Genomic DNA, 17,837 nt, shown 5'->3' with positions numbered 1-17,837 from the left:
TTTGATATCATCCTGACTCTGACTTCTAGGTAAAACCATCACGACCGAATTCACCGTCATGAACTCAGGATCAGAAACAACCAATCCCCCCGACCCCAATCGCACCCCCGGTGGCTCATCATGCGGTTCTGCCGCCGCTGTTGCTGACCTACAAGTACCTCTCAGTCTTGGGGCACAAACCGGCGGTAGTATCATTCGTCCAGCATCGTTCACCGGTATTTTCGCTATGAAGCCGACCTTCAATGCTATTTCGATCGAAGGGCAAAAGGCCTTTGCCCCGACCTTTGACACCTTCGGCTTCTTCGGGCGCAGCATTGAAGATCTCAAATTACTGGCAGACGTATTTTCTCTGCATGATGATGACACCCCGAGGGATATTCCCTTCGATGAAATTTCCGTTGCTATCGTCAAAACTCCCATGTGGTCTGCCGCAGGTCCTGGTACTGTATCGGTAATCAACAAGACCATTGCTATCCTCCGTAGCAACGGCATCAGTGTTGAAGATATCCCGTTCCCTGCCGAGGTCAACGATGCAGATGAATTGAAGCGGGTCCAGAAATTTATCACACTGGGCGAGGCACAGGCCTCCTTCCTTAGGGAATATCGATTGGACAAGGCGAAATTGGCAGATGAGATTCGTGAAATTGTCGAGAACACCTCAAATGTCACACACGCAGCCAAGACGGAAGCAACAGTCACATTCTGCAAGATGAGAGAAAGCATCAGTAGCCTAGTCAAAGGCTACAGTATTGTCATCACACCAAGTGCAGTAGATGAAGCCCCGCTCGGTCTCGGAAATATGGGCAAAGCGACTTTCAACACTCTCTGGACCGTGAGTTTTCTTCTATCTATCATGTTCCAATTTCCACTGACCCAAACAGGGCTTCCACATGCCGGTGATCAACATTCCTGCATTTGCCGGGCCCAATGGCATGCCTATCGGTATCACGCTTGTGGGACCTAGATACCGCGATCAGCAGTTGCTCCAAACGAGCCAGGTCATCAGCAAGATGCTCATGGCCAAGGGTGGCTGGAAACTGTGAGCCTCTTGGCGCTATTTCTCATCAAAGGCGCACGGACGAGAGCCATCATCGGATCGCCTTGGCCAGGCATTTTGATCCTTGGGTGGGATATAGCAGAAGCGGGGGAGGAGTGAGACCAGGTGCAACCTAGCAACTGGCCCGGCTACACAAGAACGGAAACCTGAAATTTCGGACTGAGGAAAAGGGTGGGACTCGCAAATTGGGTGATGAATGATGGCTTCCTGCTTGCCTATGTACCTACTGGTCGAAAGCTGATATATCAGAAGCCCAACTTGGTAGCTTGTGAAACAGCAGGCTGCATGTCACTAGCACAACCTTATCAGATATCGCTTCCTTTCGTTTTCAGTGTCTAGAAGGATCCCATCTATGTCAATTAACGTAATTTTCTCCATATCTTCCCTTTCTCCCAGCATTGTTCATCCTCTTTCCACTGTGTCTTATTAAAAACGCATTTAAAAAGTTGATTTTGTGCGGTCCTGTCCTGTGCAACCACCGATCATGCTCCACTCTCTCAAAGCTTCCTGATCGACATGCGTCTCATACAGTATGAGCCAAACGGCGATTACAGGCTAGAAAGGGAGTTGGGAACAGAATCACTTCCTAAATATGCTATTCTTTCGCATACCTGGATGTTGGATAACGAAGGTGAGGTCAGTCTGCGCGACCTGACTCAGGGACTTGCCAAAACAAAGCCTGAGGGCTGCGAGAAGATTCGGTTTTGCGGAGAAAGAGCTGCTCACGATGGCTTAAATCACTTTTGGGTCGACACATGCTGTATCGATCAAAATAGCAGTGCTGTCTTGGAGGAGGCCATCACATCCATGTACGCCTGGTATCGCGACGCAGACCGATGCTATGTGTACCTCTGGGATATAACACTCGACACGTCGTCCTTGGAAGACATTACTCATCAAACACCACCAATACATCTTTGGGAATCGGCGTTTAGAAGGAGCAGATGGTTCACACGAGGGTGGACACTTCAAGAGCTTCTGGCTCCACAGTCTGTGGAATTCTTCACCAAAGAGGGCATCTGTTTGGGAGACAAGTCTTCTCTTGAGTCTATCATCCATCAGGTTACCGGTATACCGGTCGCCGCTTTACGCGGAACCAGCTTAACAAGCTTCAGCATTGAAGAGCGACTACGCTGGACGGAAAACCGCCAAACGAAACGCAAGGAGGACAAGGCATACTGCCTCCTAGGAATCTTTGGTGTCTTAATGAACCATCGCTACGGCGAGGGGGACAAGGCCTTCGAACGACTCCGGCGTAAGATAGAAAACAATAACGACTTGCTTTCCACGTTGCCCATGGCAAAAGACGCAGCCTTCAATTCTCTTCATAACCAGCATGAGCCGATTTGTTTGGAGGACACCAGGTCGGGAATCCTTAACCAAATCCGGGCATGGGCCGAAGGCAGTGACAGTCGGTGTATATTTTGGCTCAACGGTATAGCGGGCACTGGAAAGTCGACCATTGCTCGTACCATTGCCAGGGTTTACTACGATGTTGGTGCTCTGGGGGGTAGTTATTTCTTTTCCAAGGGCGGTGGTGATCTCAGCAAAGCCAACCGACTTGTCACAACACTTGCCGGACAGCTCGCGGCCGGCATGTCAGAGCCAAGACGCCATATATCTGAGGCTATCGCGACGCGTGAAGACATCATGGAACGTTCTCTGCGAGATCAATGGAAACATCTTATCATTGATCCGCTTTCCAAGATCCCCACTGATTCAACCGAACATCCGATATTGTTAGTAATTGATGCATTGGATGAGTGCGACGATGAGAACGATATCCGTGCCATCATAAAGTTTCTAGTAACAGCCCAGACACTTAAAAACTTTCATCTGCGAATTCTCATCACGAGCCGGCCTGAGACACCAATCCGCCACGGCTTCAACCAAATGTCAAGCGACCAACGAGAGGTCTTTGTTCTTGAGGATATCTCACCCAGTGTGATCAACCAAGACATCGGCGTCTACTTCCAAAACCGACTGAAGGGGTTTTGCGAGGAGAGAGGGTTCGATGACGACAGCTGGCCTGACAGTCGAAGTATTATGAAACTAGTGGAAAACGCCTCAGGCCTGTTCATATGGGCTGCAACTGCATGCCGTTTTATCTGCAAGGGGTCGCGTTTTTCGAACATGGAGAAAAGACTGAAGATGCTGATTCATGGCTTCTCATCAGGCGATGGACCGGAGAAGAAGCTTGATCAGATTTATATCACTGTCATTCGAGAGTCTGCAATGCGCGTTGCTGACGACGAGAAAAGCGAGCTTTACTTGATGTTGAGACAGGTAATCGGGGCCATTGCCATCTTGTATTCGCCTCTCGCTATGGAACCGCTCTCTAGACTTGTCGACCTCAATCTGAGAGATGTGAAAGAAACCCTCAATGACCTACACACAATCTTTTACATACCAAAACATTCCTCTGCTAAGGACCCACGGTCGGTCCGTCTACACCATCCTACGTTCCGCGACTTTCTTCTCAACAAAGATCGCTGCATTGATCTCAACTTCTTCGTTGATGAGAAGAAAGCTCATCGCGCGATGGGGGATAAATGCATTGCGTTGATGTCCAAGATGCTACGCAAGAATATATGTCATCTTGATTCGCCTGGCACCACCATTACTGAACCTCTTGAAGCAAGCCAGATCAACAAGAACATACCTCCCGATCTTCAGTATGCGTGCCTTTACTGGGTTGAACACTACCGACAAAGCGGAATCCGTTTATCGGATGGAGATGCGATAAACCAATTTTTCAAGCGTTGCTTTCTAAACTGGCTCGAAGCCATGAACTTGATGGGGAAGAGCTTGGAAATGGGTGCGATCATTAGGCTTTATCACTCTTTGCTTATGGTATGTTAAGTCTATTCTTCATAAACTCACAAACATTACTGACGCCTAAGGTTTGCAGCCTGATTGTAACCAGAGCCAAATACCATTCGTCAAGGATGCAAGACGTCTGATGTTTACTTTCCAAAACATCATGAGAAACGCCCCCCTGCAGATATACTGCGCCGCGCTAGCCTTTATTCCATTGACGAATGAACTACGGTGTCATTTTCGTCATCAACAAGATTCCTGGATTCAGGATGTCTGGTTTGCCGAGGCAGATATCCCGAAGCCGAGGGATGACTTCAACTACGTCAGTGACCTGGCTTTCACCCCGGATAGCAGGCGAATCGCTTCAGGGTCGAACTTCGAGGCTATTAGGTTTTGGGACGTAGCGACCAAGTCCAGGCTCCGGAAATTTGAAGGTGGTGCTACAGACAAGATGAGCTCCGTCGCCATTTCTCCAGACGGCAAAACTCTGGCAGGAGGCTCAGACGACTTTACGGTCATGGTGTGGAGTATCGAGACTGGCGCGCTACACTACTCCATCAAGGCTCACACCGGTTGGGTCAACTCAGTCGTCTTTTCACCAGATGGAACGCTTCTGGCGTCTGGTTCTATGGACCAAACCGTGGCTCTCTGGGACGTATCGACAGGGCAAGAGGTCAAAAGGATCGATAATCAGTCCAGTTGTGTCAACTCTGCAACCTTCTCCCCTAATGGAGCCATGGTTGCCACAGGCTCTGTGGATGGTGTTTTAAGGGTTTGGCATCCATTCAAGTCGTCCGATGAGATGCCCAGAATGCTAGATGGTCATTCAGGCCCCATCAACTCCGTCCGCTACTCTCCTAGTGGTAGTCATATAGTCTCCGGATCAGACGATATGATGGTTAGGTTGTGGAATTGCGTGACAGAGGCTTCCATTATCTTTAAGGGGCACACCAAGAAAGTCATGGCAGTTGCTTTCGCTCATGTTGGGCATCGCATTGCCTCTGGCTCCGAAGACAAGACGGTCAGAGTCTGGGACGCGACTTCTGGTGCTTGCCTGAGCATTCTTCTCGACCACACCAGTGGCATTAACTCTGTTGTTTTCTCACCGGATTGCACCATACTTGCGTCGAGCTCTTTTGATGACGAGGTCCGGCTATGGGACCTGTTAATAGGGTTTCCATCTTCAATTACACTTTTTTAAGCATCATGACTCTAATGCCCTTACACATAACCTTTACCCTACTATAAGGTTCAGAAGGGGCATAAAATGCATTACTTTAATTTAGCTTTTTTCCCTCTTTCCTTTTACTTATATTAATATATTATAAAACTATATAATATAATAAATAATAACTATAAAATAATAGCTACCTTTAAAGATATATTTTATACTAGAGATCTAATAAGTAATTAACTGCCTTTATTATAAAAGGGCTATATTAGTCTTTTTTTAATAAATTATATTATCTTTTAATAATATTAACATTTAAGAGTATAATACCCTTAAGGATAGTATCTCTTTTAATTATATTAAAGGCTCTCTTAATAGGCTATTTAATAAGCTATTCGCTAAAATTAACCATTTTAGCTATATAGCCTTTTTAATAGCCTTATCTACCTACTATAATAGTAAGAAAAAGCTAGCTTTAAAGAAGGTAGCCTAGCTAAAAGTAGCTATTAATAATAATAACCCTAGCTATAAGAGGGTCTATAGCTAGAGGGACCTAGAATAGCTATAGGCTATGCTTAACCTATAGCAGCAGCTTAAGGATAAGAGGCTGAAGAAGACGGAGAAGTCGTGATATTACTGGCATTAATAGAGGGGAAATCGGTCAGAAGCTTAGAAGCTAGGCGCTATCACACAATAAAGAACACCCATTGCCGGCTATGGGACGTCCGTAGCTGGGAGATGGCTGGGAAGCTGGATGAATTTGATGAGGACGTTCACTCAGCCACACTGGCAACTCAACGAATGGGTCAACCTTCTGCGTGTGACAGAAACCACGATCTCGGGGCTCCCAAGGGCCATTCCATGGAAATAACTCGCGTGGTCTTGTCTCCCGATAAACGATGGCTCGCCTCTGGGTCCCAAAATTCAACAGTCAAGATATGGTCGGACTGGGAGGAGAAGTGGAAGCTCGAAGGCCATAGTAGTGGTATCAATGATTTGATGTTTTCTCCAGATGGCTACTTACTCGCTTCACTATCCGTCGATGGTACTCTCATATTGTGGAGACACGCCACTGGAGTGAAGTCGTGCACGTTTGGAGGTGTTGGCCTTCACATTTTGTCTGCAGTATTCTCACCGAGCAGTCAGTTGCTTAGCACATGCTCTACCGACGGAAATGCTCAGGTATGGGATGTCTCAACTGGTCATCTGGTCGTCAACATCAGCGGTCAGCTAGGCGCATTTAAAAGTATATATTTCTCGCCAGACGGCCTTTCCTTTTTCACATTCTCGACAAGCCCTACAATTTCTGTTTGGGATCTATCCGGCAGCTTGTTGATTCCTCCACTCAAGGGACATTTAGATGCTGTGACCTCGGCTACATTTTCCCTAGATGGGTCGTTGCTGGTGTCTTGTTCAAAAGACTCGACGATCAGATTATGGAACAAACATGGCGAATCTTGTGCCATAGTCGAATGCGGACCCCTCGCGTTTCTCGTCGCTTTATCACCAGACAACAAGACGTTGGCTTGCCTGATGGGGGATGTCGTTCGACTCTGGGACGTAAAGACGCAGTCCCCAAAAGGCTCCATAAACCTACAAACTGTCATTCGAAGTCTTTCGTTTTCCTCTTGCGGTCGATACATTGAGACTGACAGGGGAGTGGTTGGCATCGATCATTTCCATGATTCATTTTCTTCTTCTTCATTGGCTGATCTAAATACCTTTTTTGTTACTGAGAAGTGGATTAAACGGAGTATGCAGGACGCACTTTGGCTTCCTGATGAATATATGGCAACTGCAGTCGCCGTATGTGGTAACAGAGTTGTATTGGGACACAAATCGGGTTCGATATCTTTTGCTATGCTAAATTAATAAGAAGCTTTACACTTACCATTCTATGTTATTGCGGCTTGATAGCATCTTCGATCAGAATGTTTGCAGGACTGTTGCATAGAACCTCAGCGAACGTCTCATCCCTGTGCAAGAGATAACGACGACACTGGATGATCTCGTATCCCAAGTGGTCTCGTGAAATCATTCATGTTAGACAGTGATGTAAGCGCTTAAGCTGATTAGCAGTCAGATAATTTCAACTAAATAGACACTGCTGATAAACCATAACATTAGCAAAGTTCACAGTAACTGGAATCTGTAAACGTCATTATCTTGTCCTCGGGGTATCAGAAAAATTGGCCGCTGGAAGCATAAGAGACGAAATAAGTAGGTCAGCTTATGCTACTTAGACTATGCTCTTTAGGCTATTTATTTTTGTGATCTAAGACTTAGGAGGTCAACTTTTCTGACACCCAGTAGCTTGTCTATACCACTTTTGGAAGCCACACACATATACAAAACCTTGGACGTGTAGCTTACTAAGGTTATGCGTAACGTTATGAAGATTGAGATGACGAATGACACTTACTCTAGACAGCCCTCTTAATAGCTACTAATGATTCCTCCTGTTGCTTCATTTCTGTTCTTCAATATTGAGATTATACATAATCCATTATCATTTATATATTGCCCTGATCTCATTGATACGAAGACATCGAAAGGAATAGTTTTAATCCAGAAACATCACATACAACTGTAAGCACAAGTGATATGTCAAACCAATACATTCCACATGCCGGCCAAGCGAGGGACGGCTGGTCTACCGAGGACCGGGCTACGGCCACCTGCTACTGTGGGCAAATACAGCTCTCCTTTGTAAGTTTGATATGCTGACTCGATCGAGTTTGCTTGCAACTAAGCTGAGCTGACACATCTATCATCGTCAAACAGCCGATAAACAAAGGCGAGGGACTTGTCAACACATTCGTCTGTAACTGTGTAGACTGTCGCAAGATCACAGCTTCCATGTTCGCCAGCAACTTCGTCGTTGAAGACTCAGTCCTCGAGCACGTACGTGGGAAGGATTTGCTCAAGACATACAAACAGATTGAGACAATTGGCTCCGGACAAGCGATGACCAACTACTTCTGCAGTAATTGCGGCACCCTCATGTACCGGGTTGGTGACCGTTTCCCCGGCACCAGCATCTTGCGCATTGGCACTGTTGACGACTTTTCGCTGCACGAAACGAAACTCAAGCCGGTTGAGGAACATTTTACTAAGGACCGGGTCTCCTGGTTCTCGGGAGTCACGGGAGTGGAGAAGACGTTTCCGGGTCAGGGTTGAGCAGGAATCCCGTTTGCCGGCTTCTCTTGGATTGCTTCAAAATGAGATGTAGTGATGTTAGGAAACTGAAAACGATTGTCAGAAACATCGCAGCACACATTACATCGTCAGGTTCCATATTAATAATACAATAGTATCCCGAACCTCCTCATGTTGCTAAGATTGTAGTGAATTTTACGATATCGTTCTTTAATCCTAGTACCCATACTCCGTCGTAATCAACCACTATGATTCTCGATTACCAGATCAACTTCCGATCACAGTTGTAGGATGTGTTCGCAATTGCCCCACCTCTATAAAGATACAAACCTGAATGTAGGATTCCAATCCCAACTGTCACAGTAAGTGGGAATACATCCTCCGTCGAAGCTTCGGTGGTAGAGGTACTACTGTAGGGCGAGTCTTGAGTAGTAACTACAGTAGACTCTGTAGATGTTGATGAAGGCTCTACTGATGTTGTTTGTGTGGATAGAGACTCGGTCGGTTGAGGCCCGGCTGTCGAGTAATCGATCGTTTGTTATAGCTTATGCTCTCCTTTGCATATGTATTCTTCATACTCTAAATCAGGCTGACCCTCCCAGTACAATGTCTCAGGGTCGCTTGAATTCTCAAACGTATACTTTGCACTCGCTTCGGAGATGAGGACCTTTGGGATACCATTAGCCGCTGCAGCCTCCGTAAGTAACTGGCATTGACTAGCCCGCTCCATGAGAGTCATGAGAAAACAGGCCTCGTCGACTGTCGTACCAACCGTGAGAAGACCATGATTCTGAAGAATCATAGCCTTGCCCTTGGGTCCTACATGACGATGTTATTAGCAATCATGGTGAAGGAATGCAAACCCTCTAGACCTACCCAAGGCAGCGCCAATCTTATCACCTTCTTCCTGGCTGACAACAACGCCTCCAAAGTCCTAGACATGATTAGAGGCAAATAGATATTCAAATGGAATCAAATACAAACATGGTATACAGCCTGAGCATCACCATAAAGGTATGCAGCGTCTTGTGTGATCATCTCTATAGGTCGACCAAAGACACTCCATGCCATACCATGTACGCTGTGGGTATGGCATGCGGCGACAACATCTGGTCGAGCCTTGTGGACTGCGCTGTGGATAAGGAAACCTGCAGCATTTGCTGGTCGACTCATGTTTCCTGGCGCGAGACGTTAAACATAACACGTCAAAAGGCATGGGGTTGTCATCTTACCTCCGATGGGAACACCGTCATAGTTGACAAGAATCATATCGCTAGCTTTCAACATAGCGAAATGCACTGCCAGAGGGTTCTATAATTCATCAGCACATTTCTCCTGTACGCCATGCACCAAGTGCTACCACTTACTGTCCAGAAAGTGTGTGGATTTTCAGGATCTCGCACGGAGATATGGCCAGCCATGCCATCCGTATAACCCAATCGTGCAAATACACGAAAGGCCAGTGCCATCTTCTCCAACTGCCATTGTCTTTGCGCAGCGAATGTGGGATGTTTGGGTATTCCAGGGAGGCAGGTCCCCTGCGAAATTAATTGCAAGGGGGTCTTTTCGACTTTCTGCGCTTGCTCTTGAACTGGTGCTGACTGGGTCATGGTATAGCTCTGGGGGCAATGCTACTAAATCAGGTGTTCTTGTAGTTCTGTAAAGAAAAACAATGTCAAATAATTGCTAAAAGTCAAGATGCCCTGGGCTACATGGTAACGTGTTTATATCATACTTACCTAGACAACTACATCTATGCGATCGTCGATTGCCTTAATGCGCTTTACCGTTTACGGAAGTAAAATACGATTACTACGCCCCAGTGGGGTTCAAGGTAGCCAACGAGAAGTGTGTCCACGTTGGCATGAGGTGTTCCGTGTTTCCTCACCAAGTTCGTTATAGCTCATGGCGAAAAAGACGGCATCGATTGTAGGAAAGGGAAGGTTAATACGAAGCGATAATATCACGCACATCTTCAAGTTGACTAAAGTGTTCGTAACTTCGCAAAAGCCTAACAAATCGGGTCAAGATCAATATGTCCAATCTCCACAGGGATGGTATTCTGGATTGGGGATACTTATCTAATACTAATAGAGCGCGGTTCTGTTGACAGATGTCGATTGTGTTACAATTATTTCTTCAAACCCCTTGTGTAAAGCTTGAGATGCGTACCATAACTAGGCTTTTCCATGCGCGAATGATGCAGTGTGGTCGAGATGCAGTCCCACTCCAACGGCTGCTGTCTACCTCGCGCCGCTTCTATTCCGGCATCCAAAGCAGGAAGCCATCGAGAATCCCAATCTCAGTCGACGGGAGGAGTCACGAGTTCTCCCCTCTTCTCTTGCGTGACTCTTGCCAATGCCCGCTGTGCGTACACACATCGACCAATCAACGTCTCTTCTCGGTAGCCGATATCCCAGCCAACATCAAAGCTCGTTCTGTCGAGATCGACCCTACCTCCGAGTCGGTAAACATTAAGTGGGAGAACGACACTCCAGGTTTTAGCAAGGCACACACAACAAAGCTCAGCTTGGCGGCTCTACGAGAGATCAACAAGTCGGGCTCTCTTCCTGGGTTCGGCAGAGACACCAACGATCCGCAAATTCTGTGGGCTAAGGAGCCTCTACCCAACTTGAAAGACTTCGATTACGAAGATTATCTGAAGGATGATAGAGAAGTCTACAAGCTCATTCACCAGCTACGAACTGGTGGTCTGGCATTCGTTACGAATGTCCCTGGCAAGGTAGAGTCACTGGCCACGATCGCTGAACGCATTGGTCCTGTCCAGGACACCTTTTATGGCCGCACATGGGATGGTATGTGGAAAGCCAACCGTCAACAGACGAAACAAAGCTGATATTATTGCAGTGCGAACAGTCCCCCAAGCCAATAACGCCGCATACACGTCCGCCGATCTGGGTTTCCATACCGATTTGCTATACTTCCAAAACCCTCCACATGTTCAGCTCCTCCACTGCGTTCAGTCTGCATCTAAGGGAGGAGCCAGCGTCTTTGCCGATGCCTATAAGTCGGCGGTCGATTTATTTCGCTCAGACTCAGAGGCATTCGAAACCCTTGCGACAATCCCGGTTAATTATCATTACAACCATCCTAATGACAATGTGTACCGCACGACGAAACCAGTCATTGACCTTCGACCGCTCAGGATTGGCGATAAGCTGTATACTCGTGTTCAAGATTACGCCAAAGACTACCACGATCTCAGCCTCCAGAATGGAGGCTCTGGGTGGAGCGACGCCGTGCTTGTTGACCATACGCTAAAGATCAACTGGGGCCCTCCATTTCTCGCACCCTTTTCGAATCATCAAGACCCAATTGTTAAGAAACAATCTGATCAATCTCCTCTATTGGCACTGAACGACAAAGTGGAGAAATGGCACCAAGCTGCCTCCAAGTTCAACGCGTTGCTACAGAGGTCAGAGTATCTGTTCGAACGAAAGATGAAGTCGGGTGACTGTGTCCTGTTTGACAACACGAGGATTTTGCACTCAAGAAGAGCCTTCGACATGGCTGATGTTGGAAAGCCGCGATGGTTGAGGGGTACTTATGTTGACAAGGATTCGTACTTTAGTAGGCTGCGTGTGTTGAAAGCTAGATTTGGCTAGATGATGAACCGCCCACCAGAAGGGTTGACGTTCTTATACTTAGATAGATAAGATTTGATAAAGGACAATTCAAATATTTGGGACATGATGCCTCTCTCATTTTCATATCACCTACGTGATATCATAAGCCACTGTTATCTTGCTAAACCACGGTGGCCGAAATGATGTTGATGGACTTGAGGTGCGCCTTCAGCCACACCTAGCTAGAAAGACCAAAGTCCGGCTAAACTACGGGGGTATCACACAACGTAACAGTTCTCATCAGCAAGCGACTCCGCTTCCCCACGACTCTTCACGACCGACACGTCATGGACGCTGATAACGCACCCAAGATCAAGCACACACGGAAAGGGGCAGCCAAGTCAAGAAATGGATGCTCCAAATGCAAAGCCAGACGAGTAAGTGACCGCATCTACCATAAGTATACCAAGCAAAGTCTGCTCACATGTTCAACTCTGATAGATCAAATGCGATGAGAGACGACCCAGTTGTGAGAACTGTGTCAAATTAAAATTTCCGTGTCCTGGGTATCAACGACAACTACGATGGGCACACAAGCACCAGCGGACCGAGACTTTGATACCCCAAGAGACCATCTCTAGACCAGATGACTGGACGCAAGATGCACCACATATTGGTCAAGTAACTCAAGTGTGGGAATGCAATACCCAAGCTGAGTCGACGGGTCTCCAAAATGTGTTGGATGCTTTGCAAGATGAATCGATTTCAATGGGTCACGACTGCGACTTTGCCTGGCTAACCGAAGCTCCACCAACTTTCCAGGTCACAGATCTTGATTTAAGGGAAGAGCATATTGATGAGCCTCTATGGAACTCCTTCAACATATTGGAAAGACCTCGAGTCTCACAGCATGGCCTGACGTCAATGTCCAATCCTAGTATCGTACATAGGCCTGTTCACTTATCAACAACACTAATTGAATACTGGTTCCAACACATCTGTCCAGTACGGTCCACGTTCGATTCCGAGGTAAACAATAACCGATCTTTGGCTCGGAACTCATGGGGTACATCCGAGGCCGTCTTCTACACAATGCAAGCCATGTCGGCTGCGTGTCTCGTACACACTCTGCCCCACCTGAGTGAAATCTTACCGACACTGAGAGAACAAGCTACTCTCGCTATTGCCCAGGGAATCTCTCGAGTACGAAGTTTAAGAGTGGCTCAGGTCACAGCTGATCTAGTCTTTGCTGTATTGGCAATGGGAACGTCATCGCATTGGGTTACTCCGAACTCGGACTATCCTTGGCTAGAATCAGCTAGAGAATTGCTCTCAATCTGGAGTGTTGGAATCTCGGCGGCGGATGCTCTGCTCCATGCTTATTTTCGTCAAGCTTTGGCCTACTGGGAAATGCTTCTTACAGTAGTGGGACCTGGATCAAAACCCTCAAATCTCGAGAAAAGACGGCAAAAATACCACGGCAGACTTCGCCGGGCTATGCTACTAGAAGCCGACGACGTTGATGATATATCATATGGCAATCCATCAATGAATTCAAATCTCAAGCCACTAGGGACACTTCCAAACTCTTGGTGTGGCATCTCGAATGAGGTCATTGAGACTTTCGGCCAGGTCTTGGCTCTCTGTCGAAGCGCGTGCGAAAGGAATCAGGATAAGGCAGCTCTTACTCTTGACATGACAAGTAAAGCCCTTTGCGATATAGCGGTCGCACACGAGCTGGAGAAAGAGCTATTGAGTATGGATTTCGACACCATGGTGCTATTGGAGGAGGTACAAGGCTTTTATGTCGACACGTTGGATAACAACACCCCCGTCACCCATCTGCTACAGACAGCCGAGGTATATCGGAAGGCTGGCCTGCTACAGCTGTACCTGACCTTTGATGATCTCGTCGTCAACACAAGCGGTGGGTGCGATAAGGCGACTAGTATTGGTGGCGCAGCGGATGGAGAGCCCCGATCAAAATCACTCGCTGACTTGGCTCTACAGCTGGTGGGTGCACTCGAGGGGATTCCAGTTGAATCGGGTTCCAAGTTCATTCATCCTATGTTATATGTTTCTGCGGCCGCGGGTCTTAGGTTCGATAAATACTTCGACTTTCACTGTCCAGGCATGTCAGGCGAAATCAATTCTGATCAGTCTTATCTCTTCGCTTCACCAATGGACTGGAATTCACTTGAGCCTACGCAAGCACAATATCTGCCAAAGATCTCAGATACCGTGGCCATGTTAATTCCGCAGTCGATCCTCAAGATTGCCAACGCAAGACGTCTCGTCTGGTCAAGGCTCAGCATGATTCGACACGCTTTGCCGTACAAGGCGAGTGACAGCTTTCTGCGGCTGGTTAAGACCATATGGCTAGAATATGATAAGGCACGATCGGATACGTCGACGAACCAGTGGTTCAAGATTTTAACCCATACTGGTTTAGAGATGCCTCTATGATCTCAGTATTCCTCTTGAGTATCATAGCCCCGATGCAGTCAATATGCCAGAAGGATTCGCTGCCAAAAGTCTAATAGACATGATAATTTAGCTACCTTAAGTAAGTTTTAACTAACAGATACGCACCTCAACCTTGGGGAGTAACTGCTCTCTTATCCAAATACCAGTGCCATGTAGAGATAGAACTATTCGGTCATTAAGAGCAGGATCAGTCTATATCACAATAGTTCAACTCTGTCTTTAGTGTAATCAACCTGTGCTATAAAGGATTACCTCAAGACTCATTATGACCCATTGGCTTCCAAGAGATTCCTATTAAAATGAGAAACATGATACGAAGGGTCATCCCTGAGTTTCCTCATGAGCAAAGTTTACAAACCCCTCTGCCCTTAGAAGATATTAAACGTCATCGAAAGTTCATACGTTATTATATTACATATAATATTTTACAGCTATAATCTATATAATAAAATAAGTACTGCAGTCTAAAGAACCCCTTTTCTAGATTTAGCTACTATTTTAAGAAACAGCTGTTGACTTTGTTAAGGGCGTGTCTACACTGCGAATATAAGACTTTTCCTCCACTTCTTTTCTAACAGGTCTGTCGAAGAATACTCGTGTCACCTTCCCAGCCTCCATATGCGGCACCGAGCGGGAGATGTCACCCACGACACCTGTATTGTTACGGTAGGCATTCACTACCGTCTCGATCGGCGAGACATACGCAGAGTTGGCGTCGCCCGCGGATCCATCAGCATTCTTCCGAGGGTAGACGGGATGAAATATGGTGGTGTACTGGCGATTGTTGTGATTAAATCCCAAGAGCTGGACAGGAAGCTCAGCGAGGGTGTATTTCGTGAAGTTCTCAAGTCGTTCCTCAGTCAATGTGGCGACAGCCAGGCGACGCTTGATGTAGAACCCAGAGCTTGTGCGAAGTTCCTGCTCGAACTGGTTCCTGTATTGGTACATGATGTCATGAACCTTCTGGTAATCCTGATCTTCGATCTGAGACCATCGCAAAATAGTCAGATTGGCCAACAGCTGGTCAGCCTGCCTGAGGTGCTCAAACACGTTGTTCAGAATCGCATCCATGTTATCTCCCTTCTTGATGGCCAGTCGTTGAGCTCTGGTAATGGTCATGTTTCGCGGTATCATCATCTCATACTTGTGAATTTCGTCACAAATGAGGAAGACGATGTCGCTAAACCTTTGCTGAAGGGACATGATAAGATCGTAGATATTGCTTGGGTCATCAAGGGGAGTCTCCCCGAGACAGATAGCCACTGCGCAGTGGCCACTAGCAGCAAATGGTTCAAGATCGAGATGGTACATGATGGCTAGTATGTTGTTTGGTAATCAAACGTCAAGAAAGAGATGTTATTATGAACTTCCAAAACCTAGGAATATCGGCAAGAGGAACCCTTTTATCCCCCAATATTGAAGGATATGATACCTGAAACCATTGAGGGCCAGTTTCAGGTTCACATGGGTATTATGGGGGAAGCATTGGATACATCGTTGAAAACCCATGGTCGCAACTCCACACGTTGGTTCAACCCTGAGGTATCCTTCAATCCATGGACTTCTAATTCACTGATGATGTAGTATTCAATTGTCATTTAAACTGTCATATCGATTGAACGCCTCATACCAAGCTATAGAGACAGGCCGCCTGGCAATTATAATAATCGACCTTCCGCTTTTAGACAGAATATCACTGTAAGGTTTCGTTTAAGCCCTTCACAAAGCCTATATCAATAACCCCTAACATGATACGATTGTATAATCGGACCGTCCGTACAGAGTAAACTCCGGCCTAATAAGCGAGGAAAACTGCTCCATCTGTAATGCCACGCTGTCAAGGAGATCGGGGGCATTATTCCTCCGTTGATTAACGACTAATATTTCAGCGGTAAGAATAGCCTATTCTTCTGTTACCCACGTCCCAGTGTCATATAGAAATGTAGTTCGAGGCTCTAGCGCCTAGCCTTATTAATCGGGACTTAAGAAAGCTATCTTTACAATTTGCCTATACAGCCTTGGTTAAGTTCGTTAAGAAAGTAGTTAACGTTGCGACTGAAAAAACACGTGATTCCGAAGAAGTCACCATCTTTATCCATAACCTCATCCTCGGAAACCGTGTTCCGACCTTGTTCTGGCTCTTTTCGTCAGAACTGCACATTGCCATTGAACCAGCGATTATCCTGGTTCTTATTGGCGATGGCAAATTTCCACATAAGATCGGCCCAATAAAAGCGCATCATAGAGTTTGCCCAGTATAAATTGGCTTGGTGTGTTTGGTTACTGTCCACGAAGTAACGCATGCTGTTCTGAGAAGATGCCACAGAGTCATAAATAACCAGGAAATCTAGATATGTTCGACCTTGGTTCGTTTCGAAGGAGCAGCTTGCCTCACCAGTCACTGCCCCTCCGACAGGCATCATTGATATCTGGATTGGAGAGCGAGTAGTTCTGATGTCGAGATCAGTATGAATTCGCGTGATGTTACATTGCTGAAGAGGTTGGTTTAAATATTCCAACATTCCCATTTCAGTTGTTTGGCCATTTCTGTCAGCTTTCCAGACCCTTTGCACTCGAAATGGGAGTGCAGTCTTGTTTGTGTAAACTTGGCTTTGAAGGGCGAACAGAGAGCTCTCGCAGGTTATTTGGGTTCCAACCAAGAAGGAAGGCCAATTTGTGAGCCAGTCGCGTTGAGATAAGGTTTCATTTGGATTAGTAGTCGACTGGGTGTATTGTATATACCCCTGAGATGCCACGTTTAGAAGAGAAAACGCGACGGTAGCGATAGGAGAAAACCATCGATAAGGATAAGGTCGCGTCAAATGATAGGAATGAAAAGACTGATACATGTCTGAATTGCGGCTTTTCATGGGATTCTGTGCTTTATTGTTGGAGAGTTCCAGAAATCGCATAGCGTTCAAAGTCGGCTACAGGTTCAAGGCCCAGGTTTAGAGTCATATACCCACTTTCCGCATATACCCCCTTTCTATATACTTTTTATAATAGTAATTTCTTAACCCCCTTATAATTATTCTTTTAAAAATACTATTAATTATTATTAAAAAAAATCTAGATTTTTAATATAAATACTTTTAAACCTAAAGAATATAATATTATTATAAAAATTTAAAATTAAATATAAAATAATATCTTAATATATTAATATATAAAAGAATATAAGATTTTACTATTTACTTTTTTTAATAAGTTAAAAGGTATTAATATATATAATATAATATATTAAAATTAATAGTTATTATTTCTTAAGTAAGAAAAAGAAATTACTTTATTTATTAAATATAAAGAAAATTATAATTAAACTTTAATAAAAGTTAAGTTATATAAGCTTATTAATATAATTATATACCTTAAATTAATAGACTTTAAAGTTAATTACTATTAATTAAATAAGTTTTTAAAATAATATAAAAATATTAATTTAAAAATTTTTAAACCTTTTAAATATACTTAATATATTTAATAAGTAAGTATAATAGATAAGCAAATATAATATAAATCCCTTAACCTTATATCTAACTATCTAATTAGTTAATTC

At 45.4% G+C, this 17,837-nt stretch overlaps 5 protein-coding genes across 5 annotated transcripts, besides 5 other annotated features; 3 read left to right on the top strand and 2 right to left on the bottom strand.

The window, feature by feature from the left end:
• Nucleotides 1-1,573: 1,573 nt before the first annotated feature.
• Nucleotides 1,574-5,078, top strand: FPSE_08076 (uncharacterized protein; the record flags this gene model as incomplete). The annotated part of the gene is made up of 2 exons (XM_009261194.1): nt 1,574-3,910; nt 3,969-5,078. The coding sequence occupies 2 exons, from the start codon at nt 1,574-1,576 to the stop codon at nt 5,076-5,078; spliced, it is 3,447 nt and encodes a 1,148-aa protein (XP_009259469.1).
• Nucleotides 5,079-5,192: 114 nt separating this feature from the next.
• Nucleotides 5,193-5,243: a microsatellite.
• Nucleotides 5,244-5,322: 79 nt separating this feature from the next.
• Nucleotides 5,323-5,367: a repeat region.
• A 419-nt stretch (nt 5,368-5,786) lies between these two features.
• On the top strand, nt 5,787-8,228 carry FPSE_08075 (uncharacterized protein; the record flags this gene model as incomplete). Its single annotated transcript, XM_009261193.1, has 2 exons — nt 5,787-6,230; nt 7,833-8,228. 2 exons carry the CDS (start codon nt 5,787-5,789, stop codon nt 8,226-8,228), a joined length of 840 nt encoding a protein of 279 aa, XP_009259468.1.
• Nucleotides 8,229-8,745: 517 nt separating this feature from the next.
• FPSE_08074 (uncharacterized protein) lies at nt 8,746-9,817 on the bottom strand (the record flags this gene model as incomplete). The annotated part of the gene is made up of 5 exons (XM_009261192.1): nt 8,746-9,026; nt 9,084-9,141; nt 9,192-9,385; nt 9,440-9,518; nt 9,575-9,817. The coding sequence occupies 5 exons, from the start codon at nt 9,815-9,817 to the stop codon at nt 8,746-8,748; spliced, it is 855 nt and encodes a 284-aa protein (XP_009259467.1).
• Nucleotides 9,818-10,423: 606 nt separating this feature from the next.
• Nucleotides 10,424-14,260, top strand: FPSE_08073 (uncharacterized protein; the record flags this gene model as incomplete). Its single annotated transcript, XM_009261191.1, has 5 exons — nt 10,424-10,574; nt 10,628-11,023; nt 11,076-11,798; nt 12,089-12,231; nt 12,296-14,260. 5 exons carry the CDS (start codon nt 10,424-10,426, stop codon nt 14,258-14,260), a joined length of 3,378 nt encoding a protein of 1,125 aa, XP_009259466.1.
• Nucleotides 14,261-14,779: 519 nt separating this feature from the next.
• FPSE_08072 (uncharacterized protein) lies at nt 14,780-15,592 on the bottom strand (the record flags this gene model as incomplete). Its single annotated transcript, XM_009261190.1, has 1 exon — nt 14,780-15,592. One exon carries the CDS (start codon nt 15,590-15,592, stop codon nt 14,780-14,782), a length of 813 nt encoding a protein of 270 aa, XP_009259465.1.
• Nucleotides 15,593-17,303: 1,711 nt separating this feature from the next.
• Nucleotides 17,304-17,378: a repeat region.
• A 7-nt stretch (nt 17,379-17,385) lies between these two features.
• Nucleotides 17,386-17,533: a microsatellite.
• A 1-nt stretch (nt 17,534) lies between these two features.
• Nucleotides 17,535-17,765: a repeat region.
• Nucleotides 17,766-17,837: the final 72 nt, after the last annotated feature.

The sequence above is a fragment of the Fusarium pseudograminearum genome, chromosome 2 (assembly GCF_000303195.2).
Source record: "Fusarium pseudograminearum CS3096 chromosome 2, whole genome shotgun sequence".
NCBI classification, from domain to species: Eukaryota; Fungi; Ascomycota; class Sordariomycetes; order Hypocreales; family Nectriaceae; genus Fusarium; species Fusarium pseudograminearum.
This window is presented reverse-complemented; position numbering and strand designations above follow the sequence as displayed.